Here is a 15,970-nt window from a genome sequence, read left to right as displayed (position 1 = left end):
ATATCAAAATTGATTTAAATTAAAAACCAATTCAATTTAAATTTCAAATCATAAATTTGTCAAGTGAACTAATCAAATTAAACCAAATTTAGTATCTATATTATCTTATCTCTGTGTGTTACTATCGTGAATTAGCTATTGATGTCGCTGATGGATCCAGAGGTGGTTTCCATCAACCTCTTTAGTAAATTTAGCAGACAAATCGTCTCCAAGACATTAGAAAAGGAGGAGGTAATCTGCAACCAAAGATAATCTCAATTAACCTTAGTTATCAACTAGATGCCGTGCCCGCGTTATGCCGCGAGCTTGTCGCATATTTGTGTGTTCTTGTGAATTTATGAAAAAAAAATTATATATATATATATATATATATATATGAGAAGAAAAACTGTTGCAATCCACAATATTTTCAAAGAAATAACTATAAAACTAAATTTTTAACCAGCTCAGTATTAAAAAAAAAAAAATTGACAAAGAAAATTTTGAAAAAAAATCATAAAAAAAATACAGGGAAACACTATAGCAATATATAGTATTTCATGAGAAAATCTACAGTTGTAATTATTAATCAGCTTAATATTAAAAATAATAAAATTGATAAAAATAATTTTAAAAAAAATCATAACAAAAAAAAAATCATATGAGGAAACATTGTAGTAATCCACAATGTTTTAAAGAAAAAAACTATAAAACTAAATTCTCAACTAGCTCCATATAAAAAAAAATCAACAAAAACAATTCTGAAAAAAAAACACAAAAAATAGAAAGAAAATAGAAAAAAAAAAAGAGACAATTTTGGGGGAAATAAAAAAGCAAAAACAATGGGAAAAAATGAAAAAAAAAAACATGTGGGGAAAGCTAAAGCTAAATTATCAACCAACTCAATATTAAAAAATAAATTGATAAATATATAATTTAAAAAAAAAACATGTGGGGAAACATTGTAGCAATTTACAATGTTTTAAAGAAAAAAAATACAAAGCAAAATTCGACACCTGCTCAATATGAAAAAATAAAATCAACAAAGATCATTTTAAAAAAAAAATTCATAAAAAAAAAACCATGTACAGAAACATTATAATAATCCATAATATTTTAAAGAAAAAAACTACAGAACTAAATTTTAAACTAGTTTAATATTAAAAAAAAAAATTGATAAAGATAATGTTAAAAAAAACATATATATATATATATATAAAGAGAAAACAAAATGAAAAAAAAAACTTTCCTCACATATTTTAGAATATTACTTCATGATCTATACAATGAAAGTAACTCTCATGTTATACTATAACCGAAACCTTCATTCAATATAATTATTGGATATAAAATTGTATAAACATTAATAAAAAAATTAAATCTTTTTAATAAATTATTGTGAACCTTCTTGTAGAATACTATTTATTATAATAATAATGAATTTACTCTTTAATTGTAAAATCTTTTGAACGGGGTATTCAAAACAAAATTATCTTTTCACCTTTTGTGCAATTATTATTTTTTTTTAATTTTATTTTTTAATATTTAAAGGTATAATTTCAATTCATTTATAATGTTTTTTTTTATACAAATGAAATGTATTTCTTAAAATAAAAATATATTTTTTTCAATTATATTACCGATGTTTTAGCTTTGTATAATATTTTTTTATGGTATGAATTTATTTAATCAATTTTATTTTTGTATATCTCTAGTCATAGGTTTTTTAAGGTATGTAGTGAGTTTTTTTAGTGTGTTGATTATTTATTTAAATAAATAAATTCATTAAACACAATAGAATATATATGTTTTATTTTATTTTATAAAATATCGTAATATTGCATAAATTTTTTAATTTACATTTTAAATTTTTTTATATAAAAATACACATTGAAATATCCTCCATGTCCGGCCGGTTAAGAAAACGGACGATAATCCAGTGTCACGGTAGATTAACACGAGCAATCTTTCTGATTATAGTACTAATTTTTATTTTTATTACCCTTAATTTACCGCTACACATTCAAAGAGCTCTAACCAAAAAAAAAAAAAAAACAAGAAATTAAACAGCTGAAACCCTATAAGAAATAGATCTTCTTCTGCAAAACAAAGTCTCCCAAATCTCAGTAAAAGCTTGAACAATAACCCCATGATGCTCCCTTGAATTCAAAGACAAGAAACAATGCAACAACTGCTCTAAATCTTTCTCTTCAAACATTTCCTTTTCTAGTATCATTTCCATCATTGATCTCTTAAAATCCTCATATGGGTCCTCTGATCTCTTCACCACCGCAAAGCTCTCTCTTACCTTCCCCTCCACCGTGCACGGTATCAGCCACTGAAATCTCGACAATCTTGCAGGCGACAAAGAACCATCGCGGCTATTTCTTTCCTTTCGTCCTCTTCTTGTCGTTCCTTTCACTCCATTCTTTAAAACACAACGCCCTTTAGCCTTCTTAGCTCTCTTTTTACGTGAAAATGGGGATTCACGTATTGTTTCTAAGTGGGGATTGAATTCCGAGGAAGAATCAGTGGAGAAGCTCCTCGAAGAAGAGACTAGAGTTTCTGTTTCTTCGTCGTTTATGACATGCTCGTCGCCGCTAAAAAATATCCCGCTATCAGCTGAGGAAGTGCTGATGCGGATTCTTGATGCCGTTTTCTTCTTTTTGACTCGTCGTTTTTTCTTCTCGATTTTAGTTGAAGGGAGAAAAACGTCGTGGTTTTTGGAGTCCTCAGAGGCTGAAGAGTTGTAAATCTTGCGGCGGGGTGTTGAATCGTCGTCAAAGAGCTTGGCCACAACGTGATATTTTTCTTCCTCTTCCCAGTGGAAATTTTCAGTTGGTGGAGAGGATTTGGTGTGGTCGGTTTCAGAGAGGTAATGTGTGGAGTGTTTAGATCTAAACCCACAGCCCATTGATGTGAATGCCGAGGACACATGTCGCCTGATGGAAGAGTGATGGGGAGTTTTGGAAGGAGGTGGTTGTGAGGGTGGGAGATGGAGGTTGTTGATGATGATGGAGTTGTGGTTGACTGGAGAGAGTCTAAGAAACGAAGGGACAGGATTTGAAGGGAGAGTAGAAGGGTCTTTGGAACGGCAAGATTGAAAGGAGATCACTCGAGAGAATTTGAGCCTGAAACGTTTAGCCATTGTTAATGTTTTCGGCTTTTGGGCTCAAGTGCTTTGTTAGTGTCAAAGCATTAAACTGTTTGTATGAGGAAGCTGAAAGGTTTATATAGGGGTGGAATGAATTTTCTTTTTCTTTTTTCTTTTTCTTTTTTCTTTTTTCAATGATTAGGAAAGAAGAGGGTGAAAATGTGCATAACAACCGTCTACACGAACATTAATATATGTTGACCACGATAATTTGGAAAAGTAATTAGCAATCCTTTTTTGGAAAAAAGAAAAAGAGAAAATACACATGCATGTCCCAAGCAATCAATGTAAGAGACGTATATATTGGACCTTTTCTACCAAGCAGGTACTTCTGTTGGTTTTCATGGGCTGGGGAAATGGAGACTGACTTGTTTTTGTTAAATAAAAAGGGTTAAATAGTGGGGTTGATGATTTGAAAAGGAAAAACGGAGTAATTTATACTTATTAAACCTATCTCCAGGTTGGTATTGCGTTCTAAACGGAGACTCCAATCATGTTGATCCCAGGAGAGAATTTCCCAAAAATTCAAATCATTTTCCATGTGTTCTTGAATAATTCTTGGAGGGAAGCTAGCTAGCTACGTCTATCCCAGGAGAGAATTTCTCAAAAATGGAGACTATAATCATGTTGATCCGGTGTATCCAACCGTACACTGACGGATTCTTTAGCGTCGGGAACTCTTATGGTATGGAATTAATTCTACACATGGAGCCTCCTCCTTTTTACCTAAATTCAATTTAATCTATAAAAGCACTAGCCTTTCTGGTAGTAAATAGATTATTTAATATTTTTAAATTATTTAAATTCCTTTCGGTGGCTAGGAAGTCAAAAAAGCAAAGACAAAATTCGTATCTCAAAGTAGGATTGCATACATTTACATGGATATCAATGCATTTTGAAATCATGACCTTAGAAAACTTCTCCGTCGAGGAGCCATTGGCTAATCATTGACCGCTCTTTATGTGATCAAGCACTTTAATCAGCCTCTCATCCTCTGATCTTGCCCCGCATCAATGATGAATGATCATGCAAATTCTACAGCGAGAGATCGAGCCCTGTAAATTCAAATCCAGGGAAGATCTTGCGTTCTTGTCTGTGATAGGCAAGTAAAGTGGATTGCTCAAGGCATGCACAGACCTCAATGGTGTAGCAGTCGCAGTGAAACATGCTTTCATCTCTGAAAGGCTTCTACACGATCAGATTCAGGCTTTACCTCATGAACGGTGATGTCATCGAGTTAATTCATATAGCAGTGGAAAAGGAACCAAAAGCAGCTCCTGTCATCTCCATGTTTTTTAATTAGCATTATGCTGTATCACTTCTAGAGCACAGGGAAGACAAAAGGAGCCTGGCTTTTTTTATGTTAGGATTAAACAAATTTATCAATGGAAAAGGGGGAAAAAAAAAGTCAATACAACGAAGCTCCTCTTCTCAAAAACATGGTGGGGATCCAAGGAAACAAAATGATGTTTGCATGCTAGTGTCTCTTTCCCTTTATTCCCTGCCCTCTTGGGGGACACATGGTCATTGGCGAAGCTTAAAGCTTCTCTTTGCACTCAATATTGTCCCCAGCATGGTTGTGCCTCGTTTGTTTTGCTAATAGAAAAGTTCTTTTTTCAAAAAAAATTGAGTTTTTTTTTTTAATTAGTTTTTTATAATATATTAATATTAAAAATTCTTTTTAATACATTTTTAAATAAAAAAAACTTTAAAAAATAGAAACAGTGGTTTTGCTTGCCCCTCCACATGTCATGTTTTTTTGTTTTTATAAAGCCCAAATGCCTAAATGGGCTTAGCTTAATTGGGCCTCTTTTAAGAAGTTAAGATTGGACAAGAGAGATTATCAGGGACATCTATCATCACAAGACGGAAGACAATGGTATATAAAGGAAGTACGTAGTCAATAAGTTTACCCAATAATTTCTCGAACACAAGAACTGTGATAATTGTTTGAGAGTTAACTTTTGGCCCTTCTCGAAAGTTATGCTTTAATATAAGCCCTCCAACCTTTTAATTTCTTATAATGACGTCCTAATCCTTTAGTTATAAGCAATGTAGTGCGATGACCGTTGATGCTCTAACGAAATTGTAAAATTCTCATAAAAGGATCAAATTTAGTGACAAATTAGAAGTTCGAGGACTTATGTTAGCAACTTAACCAACAGAAAAAGAAAGCTAAAAACCCTAATACAATAATGTTTAGAAAAAACCTTGATATTTATTTTTTTTACTTTACCACTTGGCATAATTATGTTGGTGCTCAAACACTTGACGTGTACTTTGCCCACAGATCATAGAGACAAGGATCTGAGGATTAAAGAAAGCTGGGTGGCTCGTGAATCTCGAGGATAGGTCTACCGTGGCACTATTTATTTTTACGTTTTAGTTTTTAGTTTTTAAATTTTATTAATTTTTTATTTTAAATATATTTTTAATAATTTTAGATAATTTTGATGTGTTGATATCAAAAATAATTTTTAAAAAAATAAAAAAAATATTATTTTAATATATTTTTAAATAAAAAATATTTTAAAAAATAATCATAACTACTTTTTTAAACATGTTTTAAATATGACTTGACAACTCTACACAATAATTTATTTTTAATATGTACAATGTCATGTTATTTTATATTATCAATTAATTTTAATTAAAAAATGAATGAAGATAATAAGATTTAAATTAATAATTATTTTATTATCAAAATTCTAATATTATATCAAAAATAATTAGATAAAATACTAAAATATAATTTATATTATTTTTTAATATTAAGAAATTCAAACAGACTTCTCTTCCTTTGTTTTCTTCTCCGTTGACGTCAAATTTTCTTTTCTCGTATTGTAAAATGTCACAAGCATGCAATCCTCTGATGCTAGCTAGCTAGCAAGTTAAAAGCATCTTTACTTGCTCTTCTTTTCTTTTTCTTTTTTTTCCAGGAGAAGAATTAGACGGATATCGTTTTGTGGACTTTTTATCAGACTAGTTAAAATCGCACGTGTTAGATGCAGATGCAAATATAAACCGATCATCATTTTCTAAAAAACAACACCTTCAAGCACCAGCTCATTCATTAAAAAGTCAACCATGAAGTGTGATATTATGTATTTTAAAGCATAACTATTTTTAATTATCTTGGTTTAAAGATAATATTTTTTTAAATATTCGTTTTGTTTTGAAATTAAAATAAATGCTAATTTAAAAGGATTGCTATGTTTTTTAAACAAGATAGGGTGCCAAAAGTATAGTTTCTTTTTGCAGGGTTCATTTCTTTAATTAAAATGATAATTTCCTCTCTCTTTTTTTAAATCACACACACACCAAAGATACTAGTGTTTTACATAATTTTTATAATTTCCAAGTTTTTTATATCATATTTATTTTTTGGAGCTTTTTTATTTTTCTTAACGTTAAAATCTCAGTCTTTTAGGTTTCTTTATTTATTTTTCTTATGGTGATAGTAGGGTATCTTTATATGGGATAAAATACGAATATATGACACCCCCTCAATTTTCGAAGCAATGACGCACAAAGACCAAGGTGGCATGATTTTACACGTGTATAATATCTTGGACGGAGACGGTGGGAATAGACGGCCGATCTTCTGCTAGATGTGATGATATTCAAATGCAATCCCCCCTCCCTCCTCCTCACTATAAAAAATTAAAAATATGTTTCAATTCAATTTGCCAACCTTTACGGATCCTGAACCAAATTAGTGTACGTATAATAACTAGTTTGTCTGCCCTTTGCCTGCCAAACATTGTTAGATATTTATTGAATAGAATAGATTAAATAATATTATAATAATGGAAATTAATTAAGCCCTTGAATTATTGACAATATTCTAACACCCAAGTTGCCATTAAAGACAGATTGTCTGCTTAGTTCCGTCACCTGTCTCTCTCAGGATGGGGAGAGGGCCACATTGCATTAATGGAAGAAAACAAGCGTTCGGCCATCGAAAAATGACAGAAATAATAGATTAATTACGTTGAAAATTATGAAAGGTTGCACGACTGAGACTTGCAATGGGCTACATGCTCCTCTGTCTTCTTCACACAATGAGTTGACTCGTCAATTTGCATATTTTGACTCTTGAATATGCATGACCTGCTGTATGATGCTCGAGCTGTGCATTTTGTTTTAAATTAATACGCGTGTTTAAACAGCTTATACATAATTTAATTAATTTTATAAACTCTAAAATTAATAATTATATAACCTCTAATATTTTTAAAAAATCTAAACTTATAATTATTAAAAAACAAACTCAAAATCTAATCATTTACTATAACGAATCACAGCTAAATAAACAAAGAATGAGACCAGATGGACTGTAAAGTACACATAGTTTAACTAGAATACCAATTAATTAATCCAACATGGTCTATGTTTGTTATTCTTCTGTAAAGTGATTCCTTTTTCTAGCTTTTACATGATATTTTTTCCCAAGTAGATTATTTATATCTAAATTGTTGCTTTTTTCATTGAAGGTGAAGATAATTAAATATCCGTAGTTACGTGATTGCACATGCCGACAAATGAATTCCATTCTAGCCCAAGTCAGGTTAAAGAATAACTCAGTTTTTTTTTTTTAAAAATAATATTGTTTTGAGATTTTTTATTAAAAAATAAAAAATTAGATTTACCATGGTGAACTATTCAATTACCCTAAATCAAGTTCTTATTACTACATAAATATCTTCTTTCTTTAAGCATACGTGGCACCTATACGAGGCGTCAACCCACCAACATTTTCCTGGTATGCATCAAGATCAGAAAGGGCGTAGTGGCTCGGAAAAAAAAAAAAAAAGACAAGATAAAGTGCTCGTGGATGGCGGTAAAAGTTGGCCATCGCATCTAGCCAATGGGTGACATATTTGACCAATGACTCGTTGATTTAGTGGAACCAGAAAACCAGTGACCCACTTTTCTGTATAGAGCATCCACTTGGGTGCAACAGCCATAACCATCCATTCGAAATGAATAATGATACTGTATTTTTTCTGAAATTTAAATTATTTTTTTTTATATTAAGATATTAAAATAATTTAAAAATATTTAAAAAATTAATTTTAATTTTTTAAAAAAAATCATATCACAACCCCAAACACCCCATTGAACAAAAATAATATTTCTAGCATTTTTAACAGTTTTCATGACATTTTTTTTATTATGTACATCTGATGCATTAAATGATCTTATTTTTGTATGTCAAAATAGTATCTCATTTTATTACCAAAAGTAATTTCCCATAACAAAATTAAAATTCATTATCTTTTTTAAAAATTCAAACTTTGAGTTTTTGCACTCTAAAACTTTGATAGCTTGAAAGTATTTTTTTAAAATATTTTTTAATTAAAATAATATTTTTTTTAATTTTTGACATTAATATATCACAACTTTAAAAAACATGTAAAAAATTAATTTAATATTTTTTCAACACAAAAAATAAAATAAAAAGTACTTTAAAAATAGGGAAGCAAATACAATACCAAAAAGTAAGGCTTCTGGCTATAAGTTAAATATCTTTTAATTAAACTTTCAAAAGTAAAAATATTTAGTAAGAATCTTTAATTTTTTTTTTGTAATAACATACTAAAGAGAGCGCGAGAGTACTTGTAAAGTTGTAAGCACAACAAAGTCAAATAAACTTTTATAATTTAGTAGATTCATATTATCCATTTTGAAGTTGGGGGGTTAGTAAGAATTTGACTCTTACAAAAAGACATTTTTATTCTGAACGTCATATTATAATATTATAAGCCCGTTCAGTTAAGTGGTGTAATAGCAATTATTTTTTTTAAATAATTTTGGTTTGAAAAAAAATATTTTTTTATTTTTTAAATATATTTTTAACATTAATACATCAAAATAATAAGAAAACATTAATGAAACTAGTCTTATTTAATTTTAAGAAAGTATTACTATATTCTTGCAAATATAAAAATACAAATTTAATTTTAAGAAAGCATATTTATTAGAAGAGATAATCACAAATCATAAATGAAACTAGTCTTATTTTTTAAAAAGATATAAAGATATCCAGATAAAAATAAAAAATAAAATACCTACAATTTTGTAATTAGCACTGGTTTATCGTATCAGAAAACGATTTATTATTATTTATTATAATGGCGTCTTGCAAGCCCGATCGAGGATACGAAGTCAGTGGCTTACAAGGAGCCGCGGTTTAGTTGACTATACAGATTGGATTGCCTGGCAAATCTTATCCAAAAATAAGTTAATAAATCTCAACTGGAATTTCCTAGCAAATTGGACCACGAAGACAGTGACTGCTACGAATTTCAACGAAGACGATGAAAGATCACCATTATTGGGCCCTTATTTAGTTATTTTTATATTATGATGTTATTTATAGAAAATCCACAGACAAATAAACTAAAATCACATGCTAAATAAAATACAATATCCTAAATAAAAAGAGGGTGGTGGTTTGATGCAAATCGATCCTGACGTGCATATTTTGATCAATCCCAAGTTTTTCATTGCCAAAATGAAGTTGTCTAACCAAACTTATCGGGTTGGCGAGGCCTAATGACCTTCATCAGTCGGCTACAAAGTGACAAAATTTGAAGATTTCTGCCTGTAAGATTACCTGTGAACGTGGGCGCCACAAGACATTCGGAGTTCACTTTTTGACACGTTTTAGTGACATCGCTTCCCTATATAATTAGAGACGGAGGTCAGCTTTGGTTACCGGAGGAATTGTGAGAAAACTATGTTCTCCTACACACATCTATAGTTATCTGCTAAGATTTTTAGTTTCTGATTAGGTTCAAGGAGACAGGGAGAGCAATTAAGCAGCATGGTGTCAATAGAGGGTGGTGGTGGACAAAACCAGCAAAAATTGAACATGTATGCTGCTGGATGTTCTATAGTTGCTTCGATGATATCCATTATATTTGGATATGGTGAGTTCCTTAATTCGATTTCCTTTCCCTCTTGGATCCCATGTAGAGCTCTCGTTCTCTGGCTTTAAACAGTGTTTTCTGGTACTGGAAAATGTCGTAGGATCATAACATTCTAACCATTCATATATAATTCATGTTATCCTTGATTATTAAAACCTTTTTCTTATATTTGGGTGTTGTAGAATATGCCATAATTCAAAGGTTTTTTCTTCTTCTTCTTTTTTCAGACACTGGAGTAATGAGTGGAGCCATGATATTCATAAAAGATGAACTGAAAATCCATGACACGGAAGTGGAAATCCTTGCTGGAATCTTAAACATATGTGCCCTGTTCGGTTCTCTTCTTGCTGGAAGAACTTCTGATTATATTGGCAGGCGGTACACAATTTTTGCAGCCTGCATCATCTTCATGCTTGGTTCAATCCTGATGGGGTACGCTCCGAATTATGGTGTCCTGATGACAGGGAGATGCACTGCTGGGATTGGTGTAGGCTTTGCTCTGATGATTGCTCCTGTATATTCTGCAGAAGTTTCCTCGCCATCGTACCGAGGCTTTTTGACATCTCTACCGGAGCTTGGAATAAGTATTGGTGTTTTACTTGGCTACATATCGAATGTTGCTTTCGGAGGATTGAGCCTGAAGCTTGGTTGGAGGATAATGCTTGGTATTGCAGCTATTCCTTCACTCGCCTTGGCCTTCGGCATCCTAAAAATGCCAGAGTCTCCGAGGTGGTTAGTAATGCAAGGTCGTCTAGGAGAAGCCAAGAAAATCTTGAGCAGAGTATCCAACTCAGAAGAAGAAGCTGAAACCCGTCTTCGCGACATAAAAGAAGTAGCCGGGATTGATGTGAATTGCAACGATGACTTTGTCAAGCCCGATCCCCTGAAGAAAACTCACGGGGAGGGGGTCTGGAAAGAGCTAATTATAAGGCCAACACCAGCAGTCCGTTGGATACTGATCGCCGCCGTCGGAATCCATTTCTTTGAGCATGCAGTCGGAATCGAAGCAGTCATTTTATACAGTCCTAGAATCTTTAAGAAAGCCGGTATCGTTGGCAAGGAAAAGCTCTTGCGTGCAAGTGTTGGCGTGGGGCTTACAAAGTTCGTCTTTGTATTCATTTCCACTTTTCTGGTGGATAGAGTGGGGAGAAGGCGCCTTCTTCTTGTAAGCACAGCGGGCATCATAGCAGCCCTGGCAGTGTTAGGAGCTTGCTTGACTATAGTGGAGCATCACCATGGAGGGCAGCTGGTGTGGGCACTAAGCCTCTGCATTATTTCTACTTATACGTTTGTAGCTTTCTTCAATATTGGACTTGCGCCTGTGACATGGGTGTACAGCTCGGAGATATTCCCCCTGAAGCTAAGAGCACAAGGGTATAGCATTGGGGTTGCTGTGAATAGACTCATGAATGCCACTATTTCCATGAGTTTTATTTCGCTCTATGAAGCAATCACCATTGGAGGAGCCTTCTTCTTGTTTGCTGGCATCGCTGTGCTTGCCTGGTTTTTCTTCTATTTCCTATTCCCAGAGACCAAAGGAAGGTCCTTGGAAGACATAGAAGAGCTGTTTAGCAAGGGTATAAGTGGTAGAGCTGAGGCTGTAAAGAGTGATATGTAGCGTGGTAATAAAGCAGTGTAGCCTAAGTTAGTAATCTTTAGAGCAAATTAAACAGGCAAAAACTTGCTATGTTATTGCTGTTATATATTACTTGTTAAATTACAATAACCTCCACGAGGTATTATAGAATTACAATCAACCTGAAAAGGTCTTAACATTTCTCAAGCGCCCCCCCACCTTTTAATACCATAATTGCTCTTGATTACTATTTAGAAATAAAATAAATTAAAATTTTAAGTAACGAAGAAAAATATAATTCAATTGCCATAAAAAGGATGACATTGCACAAAAAGACAAGAGATGAGAGAGGAAGAAAAAAAAAATACTAAAACTTTGATGATAACACTCTCATTATTATCAGAAATTATATATTTATAAGATGAATTAATAGATATAATGAAAAGCAAATTTCAAAGATTGTAATAACTCACACGTATCACTTAAAAATAATGATATGTTTATTTGTTGGTATCTCATCGCCAACTTTAAAGTTGATTTTTTATAATAGCTTTGAATTTCACTCGTTAATATATTTATGATAGTATTGAAATTTTAGCATGTTTGCAACACATCATTTTTTTTTTTTTTTTTTTTTTCATTCCTTGTCTTTTTATGCCATATCATCTTTTTTATAAGCATCTAATGATTATTTTTTCACTTTATAGTTATTGATTCAAAATATGAATGATGACTTTTGAGAGTATCAATTAACTTGTTGGATAAGGAAAATTTGAGTTACTAGATGCTACATGCCCAACATATCTAGATGTGTAACACACCTAGTTATTATCGAACATCTGTGTTAGGTTTGGAAATTATTTTTTCAATGCTAGCTTGGGAAATATTTTATCTCACTAGAAAAAAAAAAAACTCAAAATTCGAATAACATGATCATAAGTAACGAGAAAACTTTTTCTTTTCTTTTCGCTTTCTTTTGTCTCGACTATGATTTTCATCCTTGGCATGCTTTGGTCTCCATTCTACAAGTGACATGAAGTTTGCGTCATCCCTCGTATGTCAATATGGAGGAGCCTAGCTAGCGGTAGACGGGGATCGCTGCAGCTTATGATCTGACAGAAGCATACATGAGAAAAACAACAAGCTTCTCACATTCCTCGATCTGCTTCATCACTGTTGCTTGGGTGTTTTGTATATGGACGTACGGCAAGTAATGTCAGCTAGCTTTCTATTTTTAGTGGGAAATCCAAGAACTGGCAAGAATGGTCCACGAAACGTTTTTCATCTTTCAAGTTCTACCCTTGTTCAACGAAATATTTTTGCCTCTAGCCCAGGAGAAAATTTGGCAGCATCATTGTGGATTGCTCCTCTAAAAACAATTCTTCAGCAATATTTATGGGGTTTGGTCCCCTAAAATAGAAACTTGTAAACAATCAAAATCTGCTATTGATCATGACCACATGACACCTACAAGCAAGGCCAGCCTTTAGGGAAGTCTCTTTTTACCAATTGTCCTCGCATTTTTTCCTGTTTACCGTCCCTGGTAAATGCATGAGAAAAGAGAGAACGTATAACATTTGACTCTCAATATCCTTCTTCCTCCCTCTTTCTCTTGACTCTCTAACCAACATTTTATCATTCTCCAACCTCTCTATTCCTGTACTTTTCATCATGAGGAAACTCTGTCCAAATATTGATAGAGAAGATGGCCTTGAGACTGTTCTTGAGATCCCAATACCCGAGGAAATGTACACTAACATGGGTAGCAATGCCGAATTGCGCTGGCAAAATATGCTTACATGGATGAGGGCTCAAACTTCCGACAAATTGTCACAGCCGGTTATTGCAGCGCGAATTAATGAGCTAAGATTCCTTCTTTACATGGTTGGATCTCCTCTTATTCCTCTTCAAGTGCAAGTTGGCCATTCGGTTCACAAACCTGTCAAAGATTGTTCAATTGTGAGAGGGTTTTATAGAAACATCCATATCTCTCTGAAATTTTTATTTTACACCAGAATTATTGAGTATTGCCATGATTTTTCTAAGAAAATGACAGTGTTACAATGTTTTTTGGCAGCAAGCTTCAACAGCCAAATATATTGTGCAACAATACATTGCAGCTACAGGAGGACAGGCAGCATTAAACGCAGTGCACAGCATGTGCGTAACTGGTGAGGTGAAAATTAAGGCATCAGAATTTCATGAAGGGGAGCAGACCATAAACGTGAAAGGCAGCGAGGAAACAGGTGGATTTGTGCTTTGGCAGAAAGATCCGGACTTGTGGATGTTAGAGCTTCTTGTGTCGGGATGTAAGATGATATGTGGAAGCAATGGCAAGATTTCATGGAGGCATTCTTCGAATCAACGAAAGCCGATTTCAAAGGGTCCTCCTAGACCCTTGCGCCGGTTCTTGCAGGTTATGATCTTTACTTTGATTTACATTTTGTAGCATCAATCATATACTAGACTCTGAAAGTTTATGTAGAATGTATGCATTAGAATTTTCTGTCCTCTGATTTCGTCCGATTAATTAGTTCTAACACAATAAGTTATGGCAGGGATTGGATCCCAGGTCCACAGCAAACTTATTTATAGATGCAACCTGCATTGGAGAGAAACTAGTAACAGATGAGGACTGCTTTATACTCAAGCTAGAGACAAGTCCAGCAATTCGGGAGGCACAAAGTGGTCCTAACTTCGAGATAATTCATCATACAATGTGGGGATACTTTAGCCAGAGGTCAGGCCTCTTGATTCAGTTTGAGGACTCAAGGCTGATAGGATTGAGAACGAAAGACGGCGAGGATATATTTTGGGAGACGAGCGCAGAGTCGATAATGGATGATTACAGGTACGTCGACGGTGTCAACATAGCACATAGCGGTCAGACTCGTGTCACGGTCTTCAGATACGGAGAGCAATCTGCAAACCACAAGAGAGAAATGGAAGAACACTGGAAGATTGATGAGGTAGATTTCAACATATGGGGTTTGACAACAGAGCAGTTTCTACCTCCTTCAGACCTTGAATTATGAGAAACAATGGCTGAACATTACAAGTTGAAGTGAGATTCTTGTTTGTTGTTTATGAGAAGAAATGAGTAAACAAATAATTGTGTAAAGACCACCAGCAAAGTGAGAAAAAAGAATTGTATTGGCACAAGGAAATGCAGAAGCTGATAACATACGTATTAATCTGCAGAAAAAGTTTCGTTTTTGTAAGAAGGTTAGCAGGGAAAATGGGATAACTAGTTCTGTCCATTTAATCCTTAATTTAGCCAGTGGAAATAAGCAAAATTTATGAAGCACAAGATCCATAATGTCTTGATGCAAATATTATTAATCCTAATCATAATGCTTAATTAAATATTAATCATTCTCTAGAATACCTGAATTCATCCTTGAAGTTAAGGCCCATAAAAGGTATAACCTTGAAGTTTTAATGGAGAATGAAGTTTATTCTTATACCCATGACCTATGTTTAGATTGCTCATAATTGCTCCATGCAATTTGAAATTAATGGTTCAACTCTCCACGTCACAGGACTAGAGGCAAGGCCCATAAAAGGCATAGGTTTAAAGTTTTAATCGATCATTAAGCTTATTCGTGTTAGTATATATATGCTATATAATTATTATACTTAATTGGTATTTACTTTATTTATAAATATATTTAATTATTAATAAAAAATTATTTATTTTTAGTATTCATCAAATATATGATTCATAAATCTAGAGTAAATATAAAATCATAAAAATAAAAAATATATCATAAAAAAATTATAAAGTTACTGTAATTATGAGATTTCAATTACATCACAGTATTGTTTCTAAATGTTCATAATTAATACTCTATTAAAAATAAATATTAATTAAAGTCGTTAAGATTGATATATATATATATATATATGGTATTTCTTTTATGAAATGAATTAATTGTTCTTATAGGTTGAGATATGAAAAATACATATAACTAATATGTAGTTGCTTGTCAGATAAGATGTACACTGAACCAATCCGTATGAGAATTCTATATAAGAGATCATTTATGTCTATGAAAATGCTTATATAATAATTATATAAGTAATTTTTAAACTTGAAATCACTAAGTCATTTTATGTAAAAAAATATATATTATATTTTGATTCTACTACATATTGTCCTAATGAAAAGTGACAAACAAGAAGATATTATATATAATATGAATTATATGAAGGTATTTAAATAATCAAGGAATGATTAATCACTTTAGGTGAATTTGAAAAAATATTTCATCTATTCTTAAATAGTATTGATTGCAAATATTTGCATAAGGTGCGGAATGA

The 15,970-nt window shown here is 32.5% G+C and overlaps 3 protein-coding genes across 3 annotated transcripts; 2 read left to right on the top strand and 1 right to left on the bottom strand.

Moving 5' to 3' along the window:
• Positions 1-1,932: 1,932 nt before the first annotated feature.
• On the bottom strand, positions 1,933-3,235 carry LOC118063277 (transcription repressor OFP7). Its single transcript, XM_035077284.2, has one exon. The coding sequence runs from the start codon at positions 3,125-3,127 to the stop codon at positions 2,042-2,044; it is 1,086 nt and encodes a 361-aa protein (XP_034933175.1). The 5' UTR covers positions 3,128-3,235; the 3' UTR covers positions 1,933-2,041.
• Positions 3,236-9,715: 6,480 nt separating this feature from the next.
• LOC118063278 (probable polyol transporter 3) lies at positions 9,716-11,848 on the top strand. The gene is made up of 2 exons (XM_035077285.2): positions 9,716-10,071; positions 10,299-11,848. The coding sequence occupies exons 1-2, from the start codon at positions 9,966-9,968 to the stop codon at positions 11,687-11,689; spliced, it is 1,497 nt and encodes a 498-aa protein (XP_034933176.1). The 5' UTR covers positions 9,716-9,965; the 3' UTR covers positions 11,690-11,848.
• A 753-nt stretch (positions 11,849-12,601) lies between these two features.
• On the top strand, positions 12,602-14,981 carry LOC118063280 (uncharacterized). The gene is made up of 3 exons (XM_035077288.2): positions 12,602-13,606; positions 13,725-14,063; positions 14,206-14,981. Exons 1-3 carry the CDS (start codon positions 13,319-13,321, stop codon positions 14,680-14,682), a joined length of 1,104 nt encoding a protein of 367 aa, XP_034933179.1. The 5' UTR covers positions 12,602-13,318; the 3' UTR covers positions 14,683-14,981.
• The last annotated feature ends 989 nt before the right edge of the window (positions 14,982-15,970 follow it).

Source organism: Populus alba, chromosome 7 (genome assembly GCF_005239225.2).
Source record: "Populus alba chromosome 7, ASM523922v2, whole genome shotgun sequence".
NCBI lineage: Eukaryota > Viridiplantae > Streptophyta > Magnoliopsida > Malpighiales > Salicaceae > Populus > Populus alba.
Note: the sequence above shows the minus strand (reverse complement) of the source record. Positions and strands in the feature narration are given on the sequence as shown.

What these genes read in the sequence shown, in the direction of transcription:
- LOC118063277 (XM_035077284.2), bottom strand. Translation starts at nt 3,127, where the DNA reads ATGGCTAAACGTTTCAGGCTCAAATTCTCTCGAGTGATCTCCTTTCAA.
- LOC118063278 (XM_035077285.2), top strand. Translation starts at nt 9,966, where the DNA reads ATGGTGTCAATAGAGGGTGGTGGTGGACAAAACCAGCAAAAATTGAAC. An exon ending in ATCCATTATATTTGGATATG is followed by an intron (nt 10,072 to 10,298) that starts GTGAGTTCCTTA and finishes TTCTTTTTTCAG; the next exon opens with ACACTGGAGTAATGAGTGGA.
- LOC118063280 (XM_035077288.2), top strand. Translation starts at nt 13,319, where the DNA reads ATGAGGAAACTCTGTCCAAATATTGATAGAGAAGATGGCCTTGAGACT. An exon ending in CTGTCAAAGATTGTTCAATT is followed by an intron (nt 13,607 to 13,724) that starts GTGAGAGGGTTT and finishes GTTTTTTGGCAG; the next exon opens with CAAGCTTCAACAGCCAAATA. An exon ending in CCTTGCGCCGGTTCTTGCAG is followed by an intron (nt 14,064 to 14,205) that starts GTTATGATCTTT and finishes AAGTTATGGCAG; the next exon opens with GGATTGGATCCCAGGTCCAC.